The sequence below is a fragment of the Acomys minous genome, assembly GCF_964271855.1.
Source record: "Acomys minous genome assembly, chromosome: 20".
NCBI lineage: Eukaryota > Metazoa > Chordata > Mammalia > Rodentia > Muridae > Acomys > Acomys minous.
In genome coordinates, this window is record NC_140502.1 from 23,574,084 (window position 1) to 23,599,759 (window position 25,676).

The 25,676-nt window shown below is 49.3% G+C and overlaps 1 protein-coding gene across 4 annotated transcripts; it reads left to right on the forward strand.

Annotated features, from left to right (window-relative positions):
- The first annotated feature begins 652 nt into the window (after positions 1-652).
- On the forward strand, positions 653-23,337 carry LOC311591674 (uncharacterized protein). Of its 4 annotated transcripts, none has more exons than XM_084771549.1 (5): positions 653-873; positions 4,732-4,779; positions 5,915-6,041; positions 8,201-8,299; positions 18,593-23,337. In XM_084771549.1, the coding sequence occupies exons 1-5, from the start codon at positions 808-810 to the stop codon at positions 20,590-20,592; spliced, it is 2,340 nt and encodes a 779-aa protein (XP_084627675.1). In that variant the 5' UTR covers positions 653-807; the 3' UTR covers positions 20,593-23,337. The 4 variants fall into 4 exon arrangements, with proteins under 4 accessions (XP_084627675.1, XP_084627676.1, XP_084627674.1 ...); XM_084771550.1 differs by having other exon boundaries at positions 807-878; XM_084771548.1 differs by lacking the exon at positions 653-873 and adding an exon at positions 952-1,627.
- The last annotated feature ends 2,339 nt before the right edge of the window (positions 23,338-25,676 follow it).

Genomic DNA, 25,676 nt, shown 5'->3' on the forward strand with positions numbered 1-25,676 from the left:
TCTGAGCTATTTTTAAATCTAGCGTGACAACCTATACTTTAGCGTTTAGATAATTTATAGTACTTTTAATGCGGATCGTCTAGCGTCCTGGCATTTGTTTTCTAGCACATTCCAGAGGGGGGGGGGGAAAGACTTATGTAAGTATTAGAAACAACGAAAGTGGTTTTGAAGGTTCGATAATGCCATGTTACTATTAATAACGTTTTTTTTTCCCTACATGAACGTGGCGTGTTTAAGATGCCTTTGTACGTGATGGTATTCACTATCCAGCACGGGATAACGTGGTCCTCGGTCACGTATTTTCCTTTTAGATAACAGGGGCGCCGGAGCCTGGACGGCCCAGAACAGCCGGCTCTCTGAAAACCGATGCAAATTACACACGTTTAAAACCAACCGATTCCTTTCCTTTTCACGTTTGTCATGGTCCCTACCAGAGCACAGCGCGGCGGGACCCTGCTCAGTGGGCCTCAGGCCAAGGCTCGACCAGATCCCTCTGTGCTGCGTCCTACAACTCAGGCGCCTGCGTCCGCGCCACGGAGGAGAGCGGGTCGCCCGCACAACCGGAAGCTCCTTCTGACCCGTGCAGGGAGCCTCCCCGTTTTAGGAGCGCGCCCCTGCCGGGAACTCCCACAATCCACTGGGCTGGCCCAGGGTGCATGCTGGGAACTCCCGTGAAGCGCCTGGCTTCTCCCGGGTCGGGGGCGGCTCCGCTGGCGGCGACTGTATTTCCCAGGGGACACCGCGCCGGAAGCGACGGAGACGGTTTTTTTTTTTTTTTTTTTTTTTTTTGGTGTCCCGGGTCCGCTGATGCGGAATCATCTGAATTATTCTGGTGAAAGGAAGGAATTTCATCTTGGCTTCAGGCTCCACAGAGTAAGGCGAGAGCCAGCGGGCTGGGTGTGGACGTGGGCGGTGGGGCGGGGTGGGCGGATGCTGGCGTGTGCGTGTGTCTGCCTGTCTGTGTGTGTGTGTGTGTGTGTCTGTCTGCGTGTCTGTCTGTGTGTCTATCTGTCTGTCTGCGTGTCTGTCGGTCTGTCTGCGTGTCTATCTGTCTGTGTGTGTGTCTGTGTGTGTGTCTGTGTGTGTGTGTGTCTGTCTGTGTGTCTGTCTGTCTATCTGTCTGTCTGTGTCTGTGTGTGTGTGTGTGTGTCTATCTGTGTGTGTGTCTGTGTGTGTGTGTGTGTGTCTGTGTGTGTGTGTGTGTCTGTCTGTGTGTCTGTGTGTGTGTCTGTCTGTGTGTCTGTGTGTGTCTGTGTGTGTGTGTGTGTCTGTCTGTCTGTCTGTGTGTGTGTCTGTGTGTGTGTGTGTGTGTCCGTGTGTCTGTGTGTGTGTGTGTGTGTGTGTCTGTGTGTCTGTGTGTCTGTCTGTGGACGCTCCGGCCTCCTCTGCATCACGTGTGTCCTGTGTCGCTCGCTTTCCGCCCCTGCTCTCTCTCGCGGCCGCAGGGCCCGAGGCAGAGGCCTGAGCTGCAGTCAGGAGAGCTGGGGCGCGGGGTCTGATGGGAAACTCTCCCTGGGCTGCAGACTGGAGCTCGGGGCGAGCGTTCCGGGGCCGGAAGCGGCTCCGAGGGCCGCCTAGGAGGGCGGCTGCCGTGCGGCCCCGGGACTTGGTCAGCGCCCTAGGCGTGGTGAGCGCTGTGGGGCGTGAGGGGAAGCGCTCGCCGGGGATGCGCTCGGAGCCGGGCTGGGACCTCAGGCTGCTCAGGCGCCCCGCGTCGGCCGTGCAGGAGGAGGGCGTCTCGGCGACACAGCTGGGATCCAAGAGCGAGTCTACTCTTTCCCTCTGTTTGAGAAACGAGGTTTCAGGTTTAGAATTGTCAGTAACTGGAGGAGGGTCGTGCAAAGAGATTTTAATCCAACAACATGGCTACTCTGGCTGGAATCCAGACAGTCCCTAGCAGGCACCATAAATGTCTTGCGCGCCTTTCATACACATCTCTAATCCTAAACAATGAAGGCAGAGTTCGTTTGTAGAAGGAAGCATGTTTGAAAGCGACATCTAATTGAGAGACAAAGTGATGAGTCGGAGAGCTGTTTGACAGGATGAGTCGCGATAGGGCAAGGCCAACTTTTACCAGAAGAGACAGGAAATAGTGGCCTTAGGAGAGGGAGCAGCCCAGTGTTACCAGGACAGTTGTACACACACAGGTTGCAGAGAGAACATGCTAGACACAGGCGAAGGCAAGACCTGGAGAACGAGGAGGAGCCAGAAGACTAGAACGTGTTAGTCTGAGACCAACCGCAGCAATTCAGTTAGAGCCCGAGAGAAGCCACATTGAGTCAGTCGTCTGGGAAGAGGAGTTTGAGCCAGAACAGCTGAGTTGAACCAGCCAGCCAGAGCTTAGAAAGAAAGGTCAGAGGCTGAAAACATTCTAGGCCTAGATTAGATTGCACGGAGGCTGGAAGCTTCCAGGACTACGCCTAGGTTAGCAGACAGAGGAAGAAAGCCTCTGAGACAACAGTTATATCAGGTGAATAAAAGTTAACTTTTTCGGGTACGTGCAAATAAATACCTCCATCATTGTGACCCTCGCGTTGTTTCTTCTCTTTCCACTTAGTGCTCACGCCGTTCTTTCAATAATCCTTGACATCTTCTTTCTATGATCAACCCTCTTTCCCAGGATTTTTAGATAGATAGGACCTTTTTTCTTTTTTTGGTATTGTGTTCAGTATGATGTTTTGGAGGCTTGTGTTACTGTAACGCTTTTGTGGTGAGCACACTTTCCTGTCTATTCTTAGTCTTTCCAAAGCTATTAAATCATAGTCCCCGTGTTTCATGGCATAGGAACTTCTGTTGTGTGGCTGAGCTGTTGTAGTCTGTGGTCAGCGCCTTCCTTACAGAGCTGCGTCTCCTGCGGTCACCCACGAGGCTGCACACCCCAGCCTCAGCCACTCAACCCCCAGGCACCGTCATATTTTACTTCTCCCTGGGAGAGAACAGTTACAGATTCTACTTGAGTGACATTGTGGGTATTTGTCTTTTTGCTGAAAGATTACTTTAAACAAAATTACTTTTCTTCCAAATTATGTGTCCATGGAGCACAGGTGTCCTCAGAGGCCAGCGGTAATAGGATCTGCTGGAGCTGGGGTTATACAGGCTTTGGGACCGGTCAGGACACTGAACTCCTGTCCTCTGGAAAAGCCAAACCAGCTCTCAGGCTCTGAGGCACTCTTCCAGCCCCAGCCTTTGTCTTCGGCTCTATAGCTTATTCCACGTGTTACTCCCCGTGTTCACCCTTATTGTAGTAAATGGTTGGATGTTACTGCACTGTGTCCTGAGCCGCATCCTGCATGTGTCTTATCCGTTCATCCATTCAGCTGCGTATCATGCCATGTAAATCATCCTGGAATGCAAGCAGCAGTGTAAATATCTCTTGGAAATGTATAAAAATGTACAAAAACTCATAGAAACGCACACGTGTGTGTGGAGGAGATGGCTCAGTGGGTACAGTGCTTACAGGCATGCAGCTGTGCAACGCCAGACGCAGCCGTGCACGTCTGCAATCCCAGCCCTCCTATGGCAGGATGGGAGGTGGAGACGAGAGAGTCCCTGCAAGGCTGGCTAGCCTGGTGTGTGCAGAGGCAGGAGGGAAGGAAGGACAATGAGAGAAGGGAAACTTGTTTGTGAATTTGATGAGGAGAGGAAATAGTATAATTTCATAAGATTCTCAGATGTGCACTTGAGAGCTGGGCGTGGCTGTGATGTCAGCACGGGAGATGGAGGAAGAAGCATTGGGAGTTCAGGCTCAGCCTGGGACACACAGGATTCTGTCTCAAAAACCAACTAAACACACAGTCCCACAGTGTGCTGAACCAAGTCATAGACCTGGTGGGCTAGAGCGCCGGTTCCCATGTGGTGCTGGCTGCTCCCTGGTGCAGGGTCTTAGGGCGTAGTGAGGTGTGTGCGCTGCTCAGGTCTTGTGAGAGGAGGCTGAATGCTGCTGAAGGTAGAACAGAGCACAGATTGTCCTCCCGCACACGCCAAGACAGAGCGGTTGTGTCGACGGTGCTGAGGGTGAGGAACAGTTTAAGCATCAAAAGGCTTCAGACACCTGAATGAATATAAAATTATTTTGTGCACAATATCCCATACTATGAAAGGGGGGGGAAGCAAACCATACTCGTTACCTGTGACAGCATGCTTTAGAGTCCGTTATCTTTATCAAGCATCATGCTTTAATCGATACAGTGTAAGCCGTTAGCGATGAGCCAGCGTCCTCAGGAAAGCCGGCCATGGAGTCTGGTCCCATTTACTAAAGTAGGTACGGAATGCTGGGCACTGCCTGACACTGCGGCTGCAGCCTCTCCAGCCTTGCTGTGCCTCAGCCCTGAGCGGCCATGCGGATGCTGTGAGCCCCGTCAGCCTTGCTAGGCGGGACTCCAGGAGGAAGGTCTCCTCACAGGAGGAGGAGAGGCCCAGCCCTAGGCCTGGCTGATCCCAGGGTGAAGATGGGCTCCTCTGCTGGCCTCTTCTGCAGCACCTCCAAGGCAGCCGTGCTGATGGCTGCTCTCCACACTGAGCCTTGTGCACTGGGCTGTCTGGGTTAGGAGAGGACCGGCTTTGTGTGGCTCCTGTCGGCTTCTGGTTCGTGTGAGGGAGGCTGGGAGCGGTGAGAGGACACAGTGAGTGGGGACGCTCGGGAAATAAAGAGGTCGATGACGTCATCCTGACAGGAGCCAGTCGGGGAACGTCAGGTCACAGTCCAACCAGAGGCTTTCTTTCTGTCCCCAGGGAGGAAGCCTGAAGATGGCCGGCTCCAGTTGTCACCACACAGTCTGTGTAAGTTGTCGCTTCTGCCTTTGACACAGGGGGACTTCCAGGTTAGGTGACTCCTTCCTGTCTTGTTGTCTAGAAGCTTCCCAAGGCTCTGAAACCCTCCAGCCCTGTCTGCCCCTTACAGTGAGGTTGGAGGGTCAGAGCACTTCCTGTTTGTGCCTCTTTCCAGCTGCTCCTGGGTTTTCTTTGACTGCACTCCTCCTCATGTGCTGTCTGCTGGGTCTATGGTCAGGGAGGACTGTGGGTGCAGGGGGGCGTCAGCCCCACAGGGAAGCTCGCCTTGGGGTGTCAGGACTTTGAGGTGATGGTCTCCTTTGACTGCCCTGGGAAGTCTGCTTGACATCTCTGGTGTTTTCCGGCTGATGACCCAGGGTGTGAGAGTGACTGTCCTCAGTGCATGTGTGTGACCAGGTGACCTGCTTGAGGAGGCTTAGGAGAGCGTTCAGTGACCAGAGGGAAAGGTCATCCAGGCTGTGATAGGGAGGTGATGGTAGTCTGCAGGCTAGGAAGACCTGAGGCACACTGACCACCTTCAATTTTTTTTTTAAATGACAAAAAAAGTTAAACCTGCCAGGCAGTGATGGAACTTTAATCCCAGCACTTGGGAGACAGAGCCAGGTGAATCTGAGTTCAAGGCCAGCCTGGTCTAAAGAGTAAGTTCCAGGACAGTCAGACACAGACACAGACACAAACACAGACAGAGAGAAACCCTGTCTTGAAAACAACAACAACAGCAACAAAAAGGTTAAACCTAATATGCAGGTGATATGGATTTGTGTATATATAGTAATCTTATGGACTCTTATGTAGTGTATAAAATTATTCTCATGACAAAAATCTTAATGATATCATGGGACGCTATAATAAACTCAGGGACTCACAGTATTTCCTAGGTATTTTACACGGAGCCTGGGTGACATGTCTCTTTTGTGGAGTGTAACTAGAAGGATGTGGATGAAGGGACATGCACGTTTATTGGGTGTGTAGGGCGGGCACAGTCATCCTTTATGGGGAGCTCACACAGTCAGGTGCCTTGAGCGTTTCCATGTGGCTCCTTTCCCACTCTTCAGTCCTTTCCCTTCCGTGTTTCCATCTTGAAAGCTTCCCCATTTCACTGTCCCTGTGTTTGTGGTTTCAGGGGTCAGTGACGTTCAGGGATGTGGCTGTTGACTTCTCCCAGGAGGAGTGGGCCTGCCTGGATGCCACTCAGAGGGTCTTATACAGGGACATGATGTTGGAGACCTACAGCCACCTCGTCACAGTGGGTAAGGCATCTGTCGCCGTGAGTGGGGGATGCGTCCTCTACACTGTCTGCTTTCCTCACTCTGAACTAGAAGGCAGTACCATCTTTCCAGCGGAGGCTGAAGCTGAGCTTGGTGGCCGATTCCTGTCATTGCTTCACTCAGAAGGCTGGGGCAGGAGGATTGCTGTGAGTGCAGCATCACCCTCAGTTACATACTGAGATCCAGAGTGGCTCAGTGGACAGGTTGAGGCCTCGTTTCAAACAAAACAGAGCAAACAAAGAGACGAAATATAAAGGAGATGAAGCCATAAGTAGAATCAGGGTTAGAGAAACAGCCTGGTGCTTAGGAGACCCAGCCGCTCTTGCAGAGGACCCGGGTTCAGTTCCCAGCACCGCAGGGTGGGTGACAGCCATGTGTAACTCCGGTTCCAGGGGATCTGACGCCTCCCTCTGGCCTCCACGGGCAGTGTGCATGTATGTGGTGTTTAGTCATACATGCAGACATATCCTCATACATACATAAAATGAATTTTAATCAATAGAATGTCAAAAGTGGTAGCTGAATTCCTCCTTCAACCCAGTGATATAATGTGAGATTTGTTGGGTTGAAAATAGTTACTTCATGAAGCGCCCGCCGTTGCCCCCCTTTGTTGGTCCTCTCAGCGAGCTCTACGTTCAGTGAGAGACCCTGTGTCAAACACTAAAGTAAAGAGCAATCAGTGAAGTCGCCTAACCCTGGTCTCTGCCCTGTACACACAGGCAAGCTTGCACTCCTACACACACGTGTGCACACACCCTCATGAACACGTACGTACACTGTACTTATACAGCTAAGTAAAAGAGCCCTTATGGTTTACTAATGAGTCAATAGAGTTGATTCCAAACGCGACTTTTGGTGAACATGTTCTTTACCTGCTTTGTAGTGGAATTTTTGGGGTGTAAAGTTTGTCTATCTGTCTGTCTGTCTGTCTGTCTGTCTGTCTGTCTGTCTTTCTCTTTTAAGGTTTTCCGAGACAGGGTTTCTCTGTGTAGCCTTGGCTGTCCTAGACTCGCTTTGTAGACCAGGCTGGCCTCGGACTCACAGCGATTCACCTGCCTCTGCCTCCGGAGTGCTGGGATTAAAGGGTACACCACCATGCCGGGCTATAAGTTTGTCTTATTCATTGAGCTAATCTGTGAGCTTGAGGTGTAACTGTGACAAAGGCAGCGTTCATAACCACAATGGTAACAGTTACGTGGCTGGGGATGGTACACAGTGGTAGCGCACTTCCCAGCATGCTCAGGGCCCTCGTTCCATCCCCTCCGTTACTCCATTTAAAAATGGAAATGTAAGAAGTAATGACTTTGTGTTAATCTACATCAGACAATCTCCAAACTATTTGAATATAGTGTTTAATGTTAGTATCAGCCCTTTCCAATAGATATCATTAACTCAGTCCCAATTATTTTCTGTGTTTCCGAGGCCAGGCCTCCCACAGAGCAGGCTGACTGTGGACCTGCTGTGCACCTGAAGGATTTAGCCCAGAGCTTCCCATCTGCCTGCTTTGACCCTTCAAGTGACTATGAGTGTGCGCCACCATGCCGGGTCCTTAGATGGGAAAAATTGAGTAGAGAATCTCATGGGGCTTGCTTAAATAAATGGCACTATTACTGAGCTGCAGAGATGGGGTTTACCTTAGACACTACAGCCTAAGGGTTTATGGTCTCACTTTCCTCTTTAGTGACAAGCCCCCACCTGCATTTAAATGACATTAAAACCCTAATCTGAAAGAGATGGCTTCTCACCCACGTTCCTTTTTTACCCTCCTTTTCTGAAGTCTTCTGTATTATTTTGACTTTTGGAATTTTTGCTTTTGCTTTTGTTTTCTGAGATGAGGGTCTTGCTGTCCAGCCCAGAAGGTCAGCTCATTCTCTCAATGCTGGGCTCACAGGCACGATCCACTGGGCCAAGCTGTATAGACCTTTATATTAAATAAGTCTGTATTTTAAAACTCTGCACAGGAAGGGCATGGTGGCACACACCTTCAGTCCCAGCATCTGGGAGTCAGAGGCAGGCAGATCCAGGAAGTTCAAGGCCAGCCTGGTCTACATACCACCTTCCGGGATGTCCTGAGTTAATCAGAGAGATGAGCCTGAAAAAAGAAAAGTCTTAACTCTGTGCCACTTTTTCTTTCTTTGAAGTGGGAAGTTGCGTTTCCAAGCCAGATCTGATCACCTTGTTAGAGCAGGAGAAAGAGCCCTGGATGGTTGTGAAGGAAGAAGCAGACAGGCCGCGCCCAGGTGAGTAGGTGTGAGGTGAGACTCCAGCATTGCCAGCCACAGCGCGTGCTCAGAGGCCCCACACAGCGGCCCCTGGATTTGACAAACTTCCTTCAGCTCCCCAGGGCCTGTGGGAACCGTGCCTGAGCCCTGGGGAGGAGGTCAGGTCGTAGTAAAGGCTGACAAAGGGGATCCTGCTCCATGAATCATTTTAATTTGTTCTTATTTTCTTCCCTGTTACTGGGCAGGTGCCCTCTTTCTATGACTTTTAAAGGTATTTTATTATTGCTTGTGTGTGTGCACACGTGTGTGCAGGTATCCAAAGAGGCCACCAGAGAGAGTCAGCTCCCCTGGCTGGAGTTACAGGGTCAGCTGGTTCTCTAACCCAGGGCCTGTGGCAGAGCAGTCAGTGCTGTCAAGCACGGAACCAATGAGCAGACAGTGTGAGTAGCAGTGAGAGCTGTAACGCGGTGAGCACACCAAATGTAGTTCCGTGTCTTCACACTCACTCTAGCCGAGGTGTGATGGCGTAGCTAACCTGTGCTCTAACTTCCGTGCTGGGGAGGTGGAGAGGCAGAGCCCCTGGGCGCGCTGGCAAGGCAGCCTCGTTTGCTCGTCAGCGCCAGTCAATGAGAGACCCCGACTGAAACAGAATAGATGAGGAGCCAGGGGAACCACATCTGCGTGCACACAGCACAGCTTCCTGCTGCCTGCCAGGGCTCTGATGGCTCTTCCTGGTTGTCAGCTTGACCACAGCTGGAATTGACTGGACCCCAAACACATGGATCCACCTGTGAGAGGTTTTTCTCAAATCATCTGAGGTGGGAAACCCACCTCTGACCCAGGTCTTCTGAGGTGGGAAGATCCCCCTGAAATCTGGGCCACGCCTTAAACATGGCGCCTGTAGAGAGGCTGTGGAGGAAGGAAGCTCGGCTCTGCCTGCTCCCCTCACTATGCTGGCGTGTTAGTCCCTCCCCTGTCATGGCGGCCTCGCTCTCCTGCATTGCAGCGGGCACTGGAGACAGACGTCAGCCTCGTGCACTGAGCAGCTGCAGCATTCGTGGTCTGTTCCATTCTTTTCCCTTCCAATTCCATGATTTCACTTTTTTTTTCCCCACAGTGACATTTTTTATTTTTATTTTTTGTTTTTTAAAGATTCATTTATTTATTATTATGTATACAGAGTTATGCCTGCATGTACAGGTGGCTGGGAATTGAACTCAGGAGCTCCGGAAGAGCAGTCAGTGCTCTTAACCTCTGAGCCATTTCTCCAGCCCTGGTGACATTTTTTTTAAACGCCAACTGTTTTAAAATTATTTTTAAACAATAACACAAAAATGTTTCAAGGAAGCAGTCTCACAGTCTGATGACCTTCTGAAATACCTTAAGGCATATCAAATATGAATTTCAGTTAACACACACAAAAATCAAGAAAAAAGTAAAAGGAACAGAAGAAAAAAAGGGAGGGAAAGGGGAAGAGGAAGGGGCTGGACAGTAAAAACACCCTGGGTTAGGTTGTGTGATGCTGGTTGGTGGGCACACTGGCAATGCGGGGTGTCCTCACTGGCCCCTCATAATGCACACTGGCAATGCGGGGTGTCCTCACTGGCCCCTCATAATGCACACTGGCAATGCGGGGTGTCCTTACTGGCCCCTCATAATGCACACTGGCAATGCGGGGTGTCCTCACTAGCCCCTCATAATGCACACTGGCAATGCGAGGGGTCCTCACTGGCCCCTCTTAATGCACAAGCTGGCGAGTCAGAGCTCACTGATAGCACTCGTAAGACGTGCAGCGCTTGGCCTGTCAGGTAACTGCAACCATTTTTGAGCAGAATCACTCCTGCAGAAAGGCCTGGCTGCTAATCTTTATTTCTTCTCTCTCACTTAATACACGTTTCATGGTTCTTAAAGGCTTCCTTTTAAAAAGCAGGAAAACCGGGCGGTGGTGGCGCACGCCTGTAAGCCTAGCCCTCGGGAGGCAGAGGCAGGTGGATCGCTGTGAGTTCGAGGCCAGCCTGGTCTACAAAGTGAGTCCAGGACAGCCAAGGCTACACAGAGAAACCCTGTCTTGAAAAACAAAAACAAAAACAAAAAACATTAAAAAGCTCCTGTTATTTAATGTGGCTGTCAAAGATGTGGTTCGTTCTCCCTAGGAAGGGTGGGGCAGGGCTGGGGCAGAACTGCCTGCTGGGGAAGGGGTGCAGAGGTGGGGGAGGGGGCAGGGGAAAGGCGGGGGAGGGGGCAGGGGGTGTTTTGTTTTGTTTTTTTGAGACAGAGTTTCTTTGTGTAGCCTTGGCTGTCCTGGACTCGCTCTGTAGACCAGGCTGGCCTCGAACTCACAGCGGTCCGCCTGCCTCTGCCTCCTGAGTGCTAGGATTAAAGGCGTGCGCCACCACGCCAGGTCGTGTTTTGTTTTTTTAAAAGCTTGTCATTACTTCTTTTTAGATGGGTGGAGATCACACAGAAGGGAAGCAAGGAGGGAACTACAAGCCTTTGAAAGGCCAAGTAACATTCGATTCTGTAAATGCACTGCATTTTCACTATGCACCCCTCTGCTGAAGGATGTCTGTCGCTTCCGATTTCTGGCGGTTATGAATAGAGCAGCACTGGCCATGTTTGAGCAGGCGTCTGTGCGAGGATGACACGTCCTCTGGCTACACGCCCAAGAGTGGTACATCTGGATCTTGAATTCAATTGAATCTTATTGAGGAATCAACTCACCACTTTCCATAGTAGCCGGACAAGTTTGCACCCCCACCAGGGATGGCCGTGTGCTCCCCTGACTCCTCACGCTGGCCAACATGTGTGGTCACTTTGATCAAAGTCGTTTGGTTTATATTTCTTTAAGTGTGTCTCGGCCGTTTGTCTCTCCTCTTTGGAGAATTCTCTCTGTTCCCCCGTTTTCCAGTTGTGTTATTTGTTTTCTTAATGTCAGTTTTTAAGCTTTTTTATATATTTGGCTGTTAGTCCTCCACTGGACGTGCAGCTGGTAAAACGGTTTTCCGTTCTGCAGGCTGCCGCTTTTTGTGCAGAAGCTGTTCAGTTGCATGAGGCCCCGTCCCTCACTGTTACTCTCCACGCCTGTGCCTGTGGTGTCCTGTTCACAGTCTTCTTGTGCGCATGAACTCTGCTCCGTTCCCTGTTTCCTCTCCTATCGGGTGCAGGGTGTCTGATTTAACACTGAGAGCGTTGGTCCATGAGGGGTCGAGTTTTGTGCAGGGTGATAGCAGGATCAATTTAAGTTCTTGTACCTGCAGCCGCCCTTCTTTTATTCCGTTTGTTGAAGATGCAGTTTTATTTTCAGCGGGTATTTCTGGCTTCTTTATCAACAGTCAGTTGTCCTGGTGTGTGGGTTTATGTCTGGGTCTTCCGTTCACGTCCCTTGGTGGATGTGGCTGCTTCTGTGCCAGTACCGCACTGTTTTTATTGCTATAGCTCTGTGGTTCAACTTGAGATTGAGGACAGTCACTTGGTTTTTTTTCTTTTTCTTTTTCTTTTCTTTTCTTTTTTTTTTTTTTTTTGCTATCCTGGAATTTTTGGTGTGTGTGTCTGTGTGTGTGTGTGTGGTGTGTGTGTGTGGTGTGTGTGTGTCTGTGTGTGTGTGTGGTGTGTGTGTGTGGTGTGTGTGTGTGTCTGTGTGTGTGTGTGTGTGTGTGTGTTTTGATTTGGTGGTCTAGGATTACTTATTACTTATGTTTTCTTGGGTATGGCTACTTTCTTTAGGTTGAAGTTTTCCTTCTAGTGCCTTCTTTAGGTCTGGATTTGTAGATAGATACAGCTTCAATTTGGTTGTTATCACAGAATGTCTTATTTTCTCTATGTATGGTGATAGAAAATTTTCTGGGAATATTCTGGAATGGCATCTGTGATCTCTCACAGTATGGAAAGTACCCGTCCGTTCCCTTCTGCCTTTCCACGCCTCCATTGTGAAGCCAGGCATGATTCTAATAAGCGGGCCTTTATTTTTGATCTGTGTCCCTTGCAGCGTCTAATATTCTCTACGTTGTAAGAATATTCTATTACTACTCTTTAATATTCTGTATGTTTAGTGTTTTGATTAATTTGTGCTTAAGGGACCTTCTTTTGTGTTCCAGTCTGTTTGGTGTTCTGCATTGTCTTTTGTTTCTTTGTTTTGTTTTTTACCTTAATAGGCATCTCACTCTTTAGGGGATTGGTGTGTGTGTGTGTGTGTGTGTGTGTGTGTGTGTGTGTGTGTGTCTATCTATATTTATTTATTTGGTTTTTCAAGATACGGTTCTTGTGTGTAGCCCTGCATGTCTTGGACGTCCATCTGCAGACTTTGCTGGCCTTGAAAGTCACAGAGATCCACCTGCTTCTGCCTCCTGAGCGCAGTGTTAAAGATGTGCGCCAGCACTAACTGGCGGGATTGTTTTTCTCTATGATCTTGTTGAAAATATTCCCTGTGTCTCTTTGCTCTATTCTTACTCCTTGATTTGGTCTTTTCATTGTGTACCAGATTTTCTGGATGATTTGTGCAGGTTTTTTTTTTTTTTTAAGATTTACCACTTTCTTTGAGCAAGGGTATTTATTTGTTCTATTGTGTCTTCAAAGAGATTTTCTCTTCCATCTGTTTTTTAAGTTAATGTTTTTTACATATACTTTTATATTATTACACACATATAAAATAAACTACATACAACAAGAGGAACTGCGAGACAGTCAGGAATTATATAAATGTGACATTCATATTATTTTGGCTATTTGTATTTGACAACTTGAAGAAGACTTCTTTCCTGCCTTGGTGAGTCTAAGATTCTGAATGTAAATCACTATCTGTCATTTCTCATCTCTGTCAACTTAAAACATCTGTCTAGACCTAAAATCCTGTCAGGTCCGACTCATGTTCAATGTCCGGTTCTTTTGTTCTAAAAACATATAATTTCTCACAAGCATTATACAGTCCTAAAACTATAAATGTATGAGGTGTGCAGGATGCACGGAACAGTTAAGGCTGGCTCTCTGTTCTCTGTATGAGCAGAAGAAAGACATCTGCAAATCTTCATTCATGCCATAGGAAGAATGACATCTAATCCTAAACCCCAGGGACCCTGTGACCAGCAAGAAGCATTGTCTGTGCATAGACATTCATGTCTCGGCCAGCCTCCGCGCTAGTCCCACGTAGCGGGATTAGCAGTACAAGTTACCAGCTGGTTCTGCAGTTTAAAATTCTTTCCATCCTGGTTGTAGCCCCTTCCTTCATCAGCTCCCAACCCCGCCTCCTCCCCTAGTCCTCAGAAAGTGGAGCCCTCTTCTCCTAATATCTGACCTCAACCCATCAAGTCTCGTCGGTACCACCTTCATCCTCTTCCTCTGTGGCCTGGCAAGGCTGCCCAGCCAGGGGGAAGTGATCAGCATTGGTATATTTACACAATGGAATACTATTCACCTATTGAAAACAAGGAAATCTTGAAATTTGCAGGCAAATGGAAGGAACTGGAAAAGATGGTCCTGAGTGAGTAACCCAGACCCAGAAAGACACGCATGGTATATACTCACTTATAAGTGGGTATTAGCCCAACACAGATGCCCTCTGTTGTATTGTGTTGGTGAGGCTCGCCTCTGATGCTCTGTTCCAGTTCCTAAGCTTTTTGTTTTCAAAATTATCTCAGTTTTGGTTTTCTTAACTGATTCTATTTCTGCTTTGAGGCCTTGAACTGTTTCATTCGCTTCTTTCACTGTCTGTGTTTCCCTAGATTTCTTTAAGGATGGTTTTTCCTCTGTAATCGCTTCTATCACATTTATACAAGCTGCCTTAATGCTTTCCCGTGCTTCAGGTCTGCTGCAGCCCTCAGGGCCTGCTGTGGTAGACGCTGGGCTCTAGTGCACACGCACTGTCCTAGCTTTTATTGTGTCTTTGTGGTGGCATGTAGGCATCTGCATTTGGGAAGAGTACAATTCTAAATGCTGATTATCTGGTCTTGTCCTCGTTTGGTGTGTCTTTTGTTCCTTGGTCTCTGTGCCCTCTCTGGTTCTAAGGAGAGTTGTGGTTGCTATGTGTTGCTTGGTAGGAAATTGTTGTGGGACTCTAAGAGGTGTGGCCACCAGGAGTTCCAGTGGAATGTGTCGCTGGGTGTTGGGAGCTGACGCTTAGGAGTGAGTTGTCCACGGGAAGGAGGAAAGCAGCTGCTCTACTAGGGCCTGCTTAGTCCCCTGGGCACAGTGGGGAGGGCGGCGTGAGGCGTGAGGAGGGCAGCGTGAGGCGTGAGGCGGGCAGCGTGAGGCGTGAGGAGGGCAGCGTGAGGCGTGAGGAGGGCGGCGTGAGGCGTGAGGAGGGCAGCGTGAGGCGTGAGGAGGGCGGCGTGAGGCGTGAGGAGGGCAGCGTGAGGCGTGAGGCGGGCGGCGTGAGGCGTGAGGCGGGCGGCGTGAGGCGTGAGGCGGGCGGCGTGAGGCGTGAGGAGGGCGGCGTGAGGCGTGAGGCGGGCGGCGTGAGGCGTGAGGCGGGCGGCGTGAGGCGTGAGGCGTGAGGCGTGAGGCGGGCGGCGTGAGGCGTGAGGAGGGCGGCGTGAGGCGTGAGGCGGGCGGCGTGAGGCGTGAGGAGGGCAGCGTGAGGCGTGAGGCGGGCAGCGTGAGGCGTGAGGAGGGCAGCGTGAGGCGTGAGGAGGGCAGCGTGAGGCGGGCGGCGTGAGGCGTGAGGCGGGCGGCGTGAGGCGGGCGGCGTGAGGCGTGAGGAGGGCAGCGTGAGGCGGGCGGCGTGAGGCGTGAGGAGGGCAGCGTGAGGCGGGCGGCGTGAGGCGGGCAGCGTGAGGCGTGAGGCGGGCAGCGTGAGGCGTGAGGAGGGCAGCGTGAGGCGTGAGGAGGGCAGCGTGAGGCGGGCGGCGTGAGGCAGGCGGCGTGAGGCGGGCAGCGTGAGGCGTGAGGCGGGCGGCGTGAGGCGTGAGGCGGGCGGCGTGAGGCGTGAGGCGGGCAGCGTGAGGCGTGAGGCGGGCGGCGTGAGGCGGGCGGCGTGAGGCGTGAGGCAGGCGGCGTGAGGCGGGCAGCGTGAGGCGTGAGGCGGGCGGCGTGAGGCGTGAGGCGGGCGGCGTGAGGCGTGAGGCGGGCAGCGTGAGGCGTGAGGCGGGCGGCGTGAGGCGTGAGGAGGGCAGCGTGAGGCGGGCAGCGTGAGGGGTGAGGCGGGCAGCGTGAGGCGTGAGGCGGGCAGCGTGAGGCGTGAGGAGGGCAGCGTGAGGCGGGCAGCGTGAGGCGTGAGGAGGGCAGCGTGAGGCGGGCAGCGTGAGGCGTGAGGAGGGCAGCGTGAGGCGGGCAGCGTGAGGCGTGAGGAGGGCAGCGTGAGGCGGGCGGCGTGAGGCGGGCAGCGTGAGGAGGGCGGCGTGAGGCGGGCAGCATGAGGAGGGCCCACAGAAGGTCTGCTGCAGAGCTGGGCTTGAGAGTGAGCAATGGACCAGGAAGGACGGAGGAAGTGGTGGAGATCGGCGGTTGGCGTCCTTGTTTCACTGATCAGACTGACCTTCGGGTTTTCAAGGAGTGCATGTTGGAGTTGGGGGCTGGGTTAAAGCGGAGAAAAGGAAGTTCGGAGGTGCTTATCTGGGTGATGGGCCGAGATGGGGTGGGAATGAAGGAGGGGCCAAGCAGGCAGTGTGCTACAGAGCTGGGCATGAGACTGTGGGATTGGATTTGGAGGGCAGGGGGGATAGGTAAAGATCTGCTGTTAGCCTGCCTGTTCCCTGGCTGCACATCCTGTCTTCTTAAAAAGTCTAATGAATTCTGTCCTGTTTCTTTCTGTTTTTGTAGCTTGTTTTTGGTTTTCTCACAGAGTCTATCTAGGCTAAGCTGGCCTGAAACTCATGTAACTCATGTGGCCCCTGCCACTGGCCTCTCTTTGATGAGCTTGTAATTGTATACACCCACCACCTTTCTTTTTAAAAGAATTCCACCTTCAGGCCGGTTTTCTTAGAGCATGACAGATGTTATGTATTTGTGTGGTCTGCTTTTTTGTTTCTCAGGATTGGTTCAAAAACATTTAACCAAGTGTATGTGTTAGGATGAAGTGAGAAGGTGTGGTGCCTTTGGCAAGCCTGTGGTGGGTGGATGGCTAAGAAATTATACCACACTGTAGATATAGGGTAAGAGGGTCATTTTGGGGTGGGGTGTAGTGTGATTTATCTTGTGCACCTGGCCCTTTAAAGGGTCCCCAGTTGCCACTCAATTGGGCTGCTCTGCTCTGCTCCCTTGTTCCCAGGGCTGTGTGCGTCAGTCCCCAGGGACAAGGGAGCAGAAGTGATGAACTGGGGGCTCCACAGCCTGTGAGCACGGACAGAAAGGATCTTCCGGGATCAGCTGCGGGAAGGCAGATCAATTCTATTTGGGGTGAGGGATGGTTATATAGAATTTTGGGGAGTGGGTGAGGAGATCCAGTGTGGGTGAATGCCATTGGCTGCGGGGCTGAGGTGCTGAGACGCCTCACTGGGATGGAGAGGAATCCCAGGGCTTATTGAGCAGTTTCTGTCAGGAGAAAGAGGGTTGAATATGTAGTTTCCCTCAAGGCTTCCTGACATTTCTCAGGTAGAGGCTGTGGGGATTTGGGCTCCCCGGGTCAGGCAGAGATGAGGGAGCCCTGCTGACAAAGGGGGGTCCGTCATTTTGCAAAGCTCAAAGCTGTGCAGTCATGAAGACCTGCAACCATAGCCGCGGCCGCCAACATTGGTCTTTAAGAATTCTTAGCCATTAGAACAACTTGACTGCATGACCTTGAGTGTAGGATATATATTTAAAAAAAAAAAGCCAGCAGAGGCGGAGAAGGGAGGTTGAGGAGAGAGAAGAGGCAGCAGCTGCTGCAGAGCACACGGCTGGGAGACAGGTGAGCCAGGAGAAGCCGAGCTGAGCACATAGGCTTCCACAGTCACTATGGCTTGGCAGTTGGGAAAGCGGGAGCGGGGACTGTTTAAGCACGCTGGGGAGCTGAGTGGGGAGCGGTCAGAGAAACGCTGGAGGGGGCTGGGCTGGACATGGAAATGGTTGGGAAAGAAATTAGATTCATGGCTCTCTGTCCCCCCCACCTGTCCTTCTTTCTCTCCTGTCTAGTGTTAGAGGGCAAAATGGGGGGGGGGGTAAAGGGTGGGGAAATAACCCATAAAGTAGCAAAGACCACCTACTGTGGGAGAGTGACCGCCTGTCTCACAGTGGGGACATGAGAGAGACAGAGAGAAGGACAGAGAAAATGAACGAGATGGAGAAGGGAGGGAGAGGGAGAGGGAGGGAGAGGGAGGGAGGGGAGAGGGAGTGACCTGGGGTGGCTGGGGACTTTTATGCGCTGCCCCTGGCACAGCTGGCTTGCCTGGCACTGCGGGTGACAATGTAAGCTGCTGCTGCTGCAGCCAGGTCCCTGAAGGCAGGCTGGCGGAAACGTCGGATTACTCCCTGTGTGTTCTGAGTCGTGTGCACCTAGGCTTATACCTCAGTGCAGTTGTCATCTCATTAAGCAGACTGTGTAGCTGGACTTTCGGCTACTTTATTTATTTGTTTGTTTGTTTGTTTTTTCTAACCCCCTTCTCCACCTTTGCTCCTCCCTCCACTCCACAACAGCAGGAAGGCGGGAAAGAGGGCTGGGGGCGGGGGCATTGGTGGTGTTATGTACCTCCGACTGATCAGAGCCATTGGGTTTCTGGGGGCAAGTTTGATGTGGCCCTTCTGGCTGTCCAGTTTCCCCTAGTCACTGTGCACAGCTACCTGGCAAACTGCAGCGAGAGCAGCAGGAGCAGCAGCGGCCACAGCCTGTCCTGAGCCTCCCCACTTCTGCACCTTCTCAAGAGTCCTCAGGATTCCCAATGCCATACTTGTAAAAACTGTCTGAGGCTCACGCCCCTGCCGGAGCAAGAGGCAAATCAAAGTCTGCTGCTGTGGACAGTCTGAGGGAGCCCGCATCTAGCTCCTGGGGTTAGAAGGACAGGCCACGTGTGGGGCTCAGACTTTTAACCCCAGCACTCGGGAGGCAGAAGCAGGCATGTCTCTGTTGAGTTTGAGGCCAGCCTTGTCTACAGAGTGAGTCCAGGGCAGCTAGGGCTGTTAACACAGAGAAACCCTGTCTCAAAAAACAAAAACAAAACAAAATCTCGATGTTTTTAAAGAAACCAAAACTCTGACTGCAGACAGGTCTTTCCATGTCCGGCCTGCTCTACGGTACAGAGTGTTGTCTTACCTACACTTCCCTTGTTGCCGCTCTCCTTGCTCCCGTTCAGCGTTGCAGAAATAACTTTAGAGTCTGGCCGTTCATTTAATGGGTTTTATGTTACAGGAAAGTGTACATATGTGTGTTACTGCAAAATAGATTATTCTTGCTTTCTCCTTTTCTTTCAGATTTGGAGGCAGATTATGATGCTGAAACTATATCTCCAGAAAATCATATTTATAATAGAAATTTACCCAAAGAAAGCATACAGCAATTAAGTAAAACTTATGACCTTAAAGGCGCTAGTTTTACTAATGGCCCCAACTGTAGTACATCCAGGGGACCACAGGGCTATCAAGAAGGGGACGCTGATGAAAAGATTAGTAACAAGGAACCAACGCCTCCTCACACCTGCCAGACTCTTACTCACACCATAGGAAAAGCACATGAGTGTAAGGAGTGTGGGAAGTGCTTTGGCTGCAGGTCCACTCTCACTCAGCATCAGAGCATCCACACTGGAGAGAAGCCCTACGCGTGTGAGGAGTGCGGGAAGGCCTTCAATCGGTTCTCCAACCTTGTTGGCCATAGGATTATGCATGCTGACGTGAAACCGTATGAGTGTAAGGAGTGTGGGAAAGCCTTCAAACGTCGCTCAAACCTCCTGCAGCATCAGAAAATTCATTCTAGTGAGAGACCCTTTCAGTGTAAGGAGTGTGGGAAGGGCTTCATCGCCCTGGCGCAGCTCACTCGGCACAAGAACGTTCACACTGGAGAGAAGGCATTTGAGTGTAAGGAATGCGGGAAGGCCTTCAGACTCCCCCAACAGCTTGGAAGGCATCAGAAATCTCACAGTGGCGAGAAACCTTTCAAATGTGATGAATGTGAAAAGGCTTTTCATCTTCCCGAGCTGCTTAAGTACCACAAAACCATCCACACAGGCACGAAACCATTTGAGTGCAGGGAGTGCGGGAAGGCCTTCAAGCGTGTGTCCAACCTTGTTGAGCATAGAATCATTCATGCTGACGTGAAACCGTATGAGTGTAGTGAGTGTGGGAAAGCCTTCAAACGTCGCAAAAGCCTCCTGCAGCATCAGAAAATTCATTCTGGTGACAGACCCTTTCAGTGTAAGGAGTGTGGGAAGGCCTTCATTGTGCTGACACAGCTCACCAGGCACCAGAGCGTTCACACTGGAGAGAAGGCATTTGAGTGTAAGGAATGTGGCAAGAAATTCAGTACTAGCTCACACCTTGTTCAGCACCAGAGTATTCACACTGGTGAGAAGCCCTTTGAGTGTGATATGTGCGGGAAGGCTTTTCGGCTTCAGGCATGCCTTTCTGAGCATCAGAAAACTCACATTGAAGAGAAACCTTTCAAGTGTAAGCTGTGTGGCTCAGCCTTCAGACGCAAGTACCAGCTCAGCGAACATCACAGAATTCATACTGATGAGAAACCCTATCAGTGCAAGGACTGTGGAGAGCTGTTTCGCCGAAGATCCAATTTAACTGAGCATCTAAGTATTCACAGTGGAACCAAACCCTTCGAGTGTAAAGACTGTGGGAAGTTGTATAGGCTTAATAAACTCCTCATTCGCCATCAGAAGTCTCACAGCGGTGAGAGACCTTTCGAATGTAAAGACTGTGGAAAGGCTTTCCACCTTCCCAGTGAACTTAATAACCATAAAATTGTTCATACAAGTACAAAACCCTTTGAGTGTAAGGTGTGTGGGAAGTCCTTCAAGCGTGATTCCAGCCTTGTTCAACATAAGATTATTCATGCCGGCGTGAGGCCATATAAATGTAACGAGTGTGGGAAAGCCTTTATTCATCACTCAAACCTGTTGCACCATCACAAACTTCACTCTGCTGAGAAGCCCTTTCAGTGTAAGGAGTGTGGAAAGGCCTTCGTTGTCCTGGCGTACCTCACTAGGCACCAGGGCATCCACACGCAAGAGAAATCATTTAAGTGTGAGCAGTGTGGGTCAGCCTTCAGACTTAAGTCCCAACTCAGCAAACATCAGAGAACTCACACTGACGTGCGGCTGTTTGAGTGTGTGGACGGTGGAGAGGGCGTTGTCCGTGGAGCAAACCTACCAGTTCAACATGGAATCCACACTGGTGAGGACGCCTTCCAGTGTAAGGAGTATGGAGAAGCCTTTCAGTATCACTACCCGTTTTCTTGGACATTTTAGAATTCATCCTGGCAAAAATCCTTATGAACGTAAAGGGTGAGGAAGGACATTTCTTGTGGTAGAGACCTTTAAGTACGTCGTAGAATTCACACCGACGCAAAACCTCAGCAGTGCTAACAGTGTGGGAAGACCTTTAGTTAATATGCAACTTGGTTTGACATGCTAAATTTAACATTAATAAGTCTCACGAGGTAAGGGCTGTGGAAATGCCTTCGGTAATTCTAAGCTAGCTGTCTATTACAGAATTCTATGAATATAAGTAAGGGAAAATGTTTAGATTTAGTTCAGCCGTCACTATTCAGTGAGTGGCAGATTCTTACCTGTATGGAACCCTATCGCTGTGAAGATTGTGGAAAGACCTTCAGGTGTAGCGCAGGCCTTCTTACACATAAAGGAATTCATGTTGGTGCCAAACACTACGAATGCAAGGAATGTGGGAACATTTACAGAATTAGCTCAGCTCTTAAAGCTCCTCAAAGAGTCTGCATAGCTCCGAAACCCTATGAATGTAAAGACTGAAAAAGCCTTTATTGTAAATGGTGATCTTACACAGCATCAGAAACTCCATGTTTGTCAGGAGTCCTGTGCATGGAAGGAAGGTGGACAAGCCAGAGAACTCACATTGGGAAGATGGTGACTTAAAAGAATGTGAGAGCTTTAATGTGCTCTAGGATTTGGTCAACACCAGAGTTTTCACATACTGTTCATGCCAAGAAACCCTTTGGGATGAGAGTGTGGGAAGTCCGTTGTCCAGAGAAGATACTCTGCTGAGATTGTCTTTTAATGTCAGAGATGCAGGGTAGGCGTCATGTTCCTGATTTACTCTCATCTTAATTCCGCAACCCAAGACAGTCAGTTTAGGGAGAGCACTTATTGGAACTAAGTTTACCTGAGATGCCTTCCTTGTCACTGTTAGCATCCCATGACTCCTGTGATGTCAGATTGGATGTTTACTTTCTTTTTGCATATTTTGTTAGTGGCTAGCACAGTTCCAGCCAAAGTTGTGGCAACAGGGTTATAATAAATAGTAAAATCTTTCAGAGTATGTGGCCAGTGGCCATGTTCTATAAGATAGCTTCTGTATTTTTCTCACTTTTATCAGCGTTAGTATAACTGATATGAAAGCCTAATTGTAGTTCAGTTTAGGAAAGCCTCACACGTTCGCCTGCAATTAAATTTTAAATAACTTTGTTCTGGATATGTCTAATGGATGAAAAGTAACATTGTGTATCCATTCCTTATGGATTTGTGTGGGGATTTTAAAAAACACAGTCATTAGTGAATAAGTACCTTCTAAATGAGTGAAACCCATAAAAATTTCAATTTATTTATGCCCTCTGCCCACACCTGAAGATAAACTATACTTGCCCGTAACAGGGATAGTAAGTCCACAGGATCCGCCATCTCTTACTCTCTCTGAGGCCATTTCAGGTTTACTAGAATTTTATTTTCTTGATGGAGAATCTTAAGGAAATTTACCCAACTGTATTCTAAGAATAGAGTTGATCTAGGAGGTCAAATTGCCTCTGATAATTGATCCTGGTGTTTGTTAAACAGCTTGTGTGTTTAAACCTCCGCCTCTGCTAACTGCTCATCTTGGCTTCTGTTAAACTGCCTGCTTGAATAAAAGCTCCCCCTGCAGCTGCTGAGCAAGATAGCAGGATGTGGGGTTTGCTTTAAATTCCTGGGGTTATATTGGGTCCCAAGTACCTGAATGTGCTCCCAGCTGGCTGGACTAAAGACTTGCAGTTGGCTATGCACTGTGTCTGCGTGGTCTTCTTTGGTGGGCTCTCTGTAACGCAGTAACAGAAGCAGCCAAATTGAAAACACAAAGATACATATGTGAAAAATTTTATACACATGGAAAACTTGAAATCATCAACAACACACCTTTGGATCCTCACCTAGGTTCAAAACTTAACAATTTACAACATTGATCCTTTTTTTTTGTTGGTCTACATTGATATTTGGGACTGTAAGAATCTGTTTTAGAGTTGGGTACGGTAGTGCATGCCTGAATCCTAGTAATTGTTAAGGCTGGGGCAAGGTGCTAAAGAGTTGAAAGCAAGCCTAACTATATGCTGACTTTAAGTCTAACTTTGGCAGAATGGAGACCTTTTATTAAAAAAAAACAAAACAAAACCCAAAAACTGTAGACATGACGTTTTACCCCTGACTACACCAGCCAAGAGGGAATGCTCTCCTTAACATGGAACCATACACGTTCTTAAGGAAATGACCCAGAATTTTATGACATTTAGAAACTTGTCAGTGGCCTCCAAACTCTTTTTTTTTCCTCCCCCCAAATGTATATAGCCTGAGGAGACGCAAATGTCAATGGAGATTTGGCCTTGCTCTGGCCTTTATTAAATGTTCAGTGTTGCCCAGGGCTGTGCACAGCAGCAATGGGCTCGGTCAGCCAGCTGCATCCCCAGCCGTAGCCGTTGTACCTTCCACCCATGGGAAGTTAGGTTCAGAAGAAACATGGTGAGTAAGAACGCATTGTAGACTGTGTGTCATGTTGCAGCATGTTCAGAAACATTTATGTGTCAGCTGTCACATGATTGCTGAAATTAAGGTTGGTCATCTAGACCAACTAAAACGTCTAGTTTGCACTAAATGTACTCAAATATCTAGTTTGTTGTGAATAAGTAATCTTCGTGGAGAAACTATTACTTCCAGTACACAGATATGTATAGTTTAATCTTGGTTAAATATAAATAAAAATTGAGATCATCCTCTAAATGGATAGCATAGTGATGTTGTCGTGTGGTGTAACAACTGTTGCTGTACTCAGTACGAAACTCCCCTCCTTTCTTGGCTTATATCATCCTTTCCTCAGGTGACCTGTGTAATTGAAAAACCCACCATTCTGCGAAAAGGGGAGAGAAACCAGGACTTCCTGGGTGCAGGTCAGTGTCCAGGGGGGACACTAATGGATAGTACAGCCAGGATAGAACACATTTTCCCTTTTGTCCAACTCTGACCAAGGAGGCAATTTTCTCTAAACCTTCTTTAGAAGAACTGAGGACAGTTGGTTAAAAAAATAAATAAAAAAAAAAAAAAAAAAAAAAAGATTGCATTTTGCACCCAGTCAGCCCTATAAGAAAAAAAAGTTATGAAACTTAAATGGATTTGGAAATATAAGTAGGGTTCAGTTCCTGAGGTGGGAGCAGCTCCATTTAAGATGAAACCAGGTATGTGGGACCTTCAATAGTCACTTTTAGACCTAGGGCCGAGTACTTCAGCCCAGAGCTAATTGATCTGACCAGGCTCTCGGGGAGAAGGGACGTTCACCACCACGCAGACGGACAGCTGCTGTACCCTTACTACCATGCACATCCATGATATATATACAGAAAGAGGGCTTCTCAATGCTGGGAGAAAGGGATATTAAAAACAGAAAATCCCAAGATTAGAGGCTTTCCCTTTTGAAGCGCTATGCTCCACTTCCAAGGACATTAAACAAACTAACTAACATGTGGGAAACAGGCAAAGCCAATCTAGGCAGTTGCTCTAACCTAGAGATGACTCAGAAAACCAAGCAGGTGGCTGGAGAGGTTCTCGGTGGTAGAAAGCACTGGCTGGTCTTCCAGAGGACTTGGGTTTGATTCCCAGCACCGCATGCTAGCTCACAACCATCCACAGTACCAAGAGATCTGGTGCTTCTGGCTTCCGCAAGCACTGTGTATATGCGATTCACAGTTACCCATGCGGACAAAACATCCATACACACACTAGAAAGATGAGCAGTATCAGGAAGGGTGTGCGTGAACGTCCCTGAAGGGCTGGAGGAAGAAGGCAGTAGATAACACAGGTGTCATTTCCGCCCAAACAATGCTCAAGCTTTCTTTAGAACTTAAGGCAAAAATTCAGGGGAATTTCCTAGAACAGCTACCTGAAAATGGACAGCGGAGAAAGCTACGGCAGAAACATTCAGTTACCAGGCTATGTATCTCACCCAGTGAGGCAAGCTTGCTGCAGGGTCCAGCGTCACATCTCCAGACAAGTTCTTCTGTGCAGGCTCTAGATAGGTCCACCCCTCATGAGGGTGGGCTATGGCTGTGTCCCTGAATGCCACGGACACCTGAAGGTGACAAATCTGTGTTTGCAAATAAAAATGTCAATTTGTGATAAAGTTCCTTCGCAAGAAGTAGGAAACACGGCAGGCAGGAAAGCAGGGGTCCACCCTAAAACTGTGTGAAAAAGCAAGGGCGTTAGTAGTCCTAAAGGAGAAGGCATACGTGGCTTTATAACACTTGTTATAAAGTGTGTGTGCGTGCATGTGTGTGTGCGCGTGCGTGCGTGCGTGCGTGTGTGTGTGTGTGTGTGCGCGTGCGTGCGTGTGAGTGTGTGTGTGTGTGTGTGTGTGTGTGTGTGTGTGTGTGTCTGTGTGATGAGATAATGTAGTGATCCTATGGCCTGGGGATGAAGAAACAATGTAACTTCCTCAGAGCAACCGAGCATCATGCCTACGTAAACTGCATCACACGCCTGGAATTTGTTTTGAATATGTGTCAATTCCATCATCCTTTCATCCCAAGTGGAATAAGATTCCTACAGGAGCTGCTTTCCTACAGAAGTGCTCTAAAAGAATCTCTGTTATGGAGTTTGTGGCCCCCCGGGAAAGCACCATAGACTCAATATAATTATAATTAAAGGCTTTATTTGATTGGCTGCTGGCAGCACAACAGCCTTAAGTCCTGATCTCATGCATGCCACGACGGAGGGGTATAGGAAAGGGTTTTTAAAGGGGAAAAAAAACCATAAGACGACCTTCAATATCTATGCAAGGAAGAAAAACAGGTCTGCTCTGCCAAGTTAAGTGGTTAAGGCACGTTAAACATATTTGGGTATCTGCGTAAGCAAGTTACAGAAGCAAAAACAACAATACAAACAAAACAAAACAAACCATCAATCCCTGAGTCATAACAAGCATATAATCACAGCTGTAGGCTTTTGGAGTTAGGGTCACTGAATCAAGATTGCTGGGGACTGGAGTCAGAGACAGTTGGGCATCAAGATGGAAGCCTAGCAAAAATGGCGTGTCTTCAGCCCTCACCTCTCAACCCCAGAAAACGGAA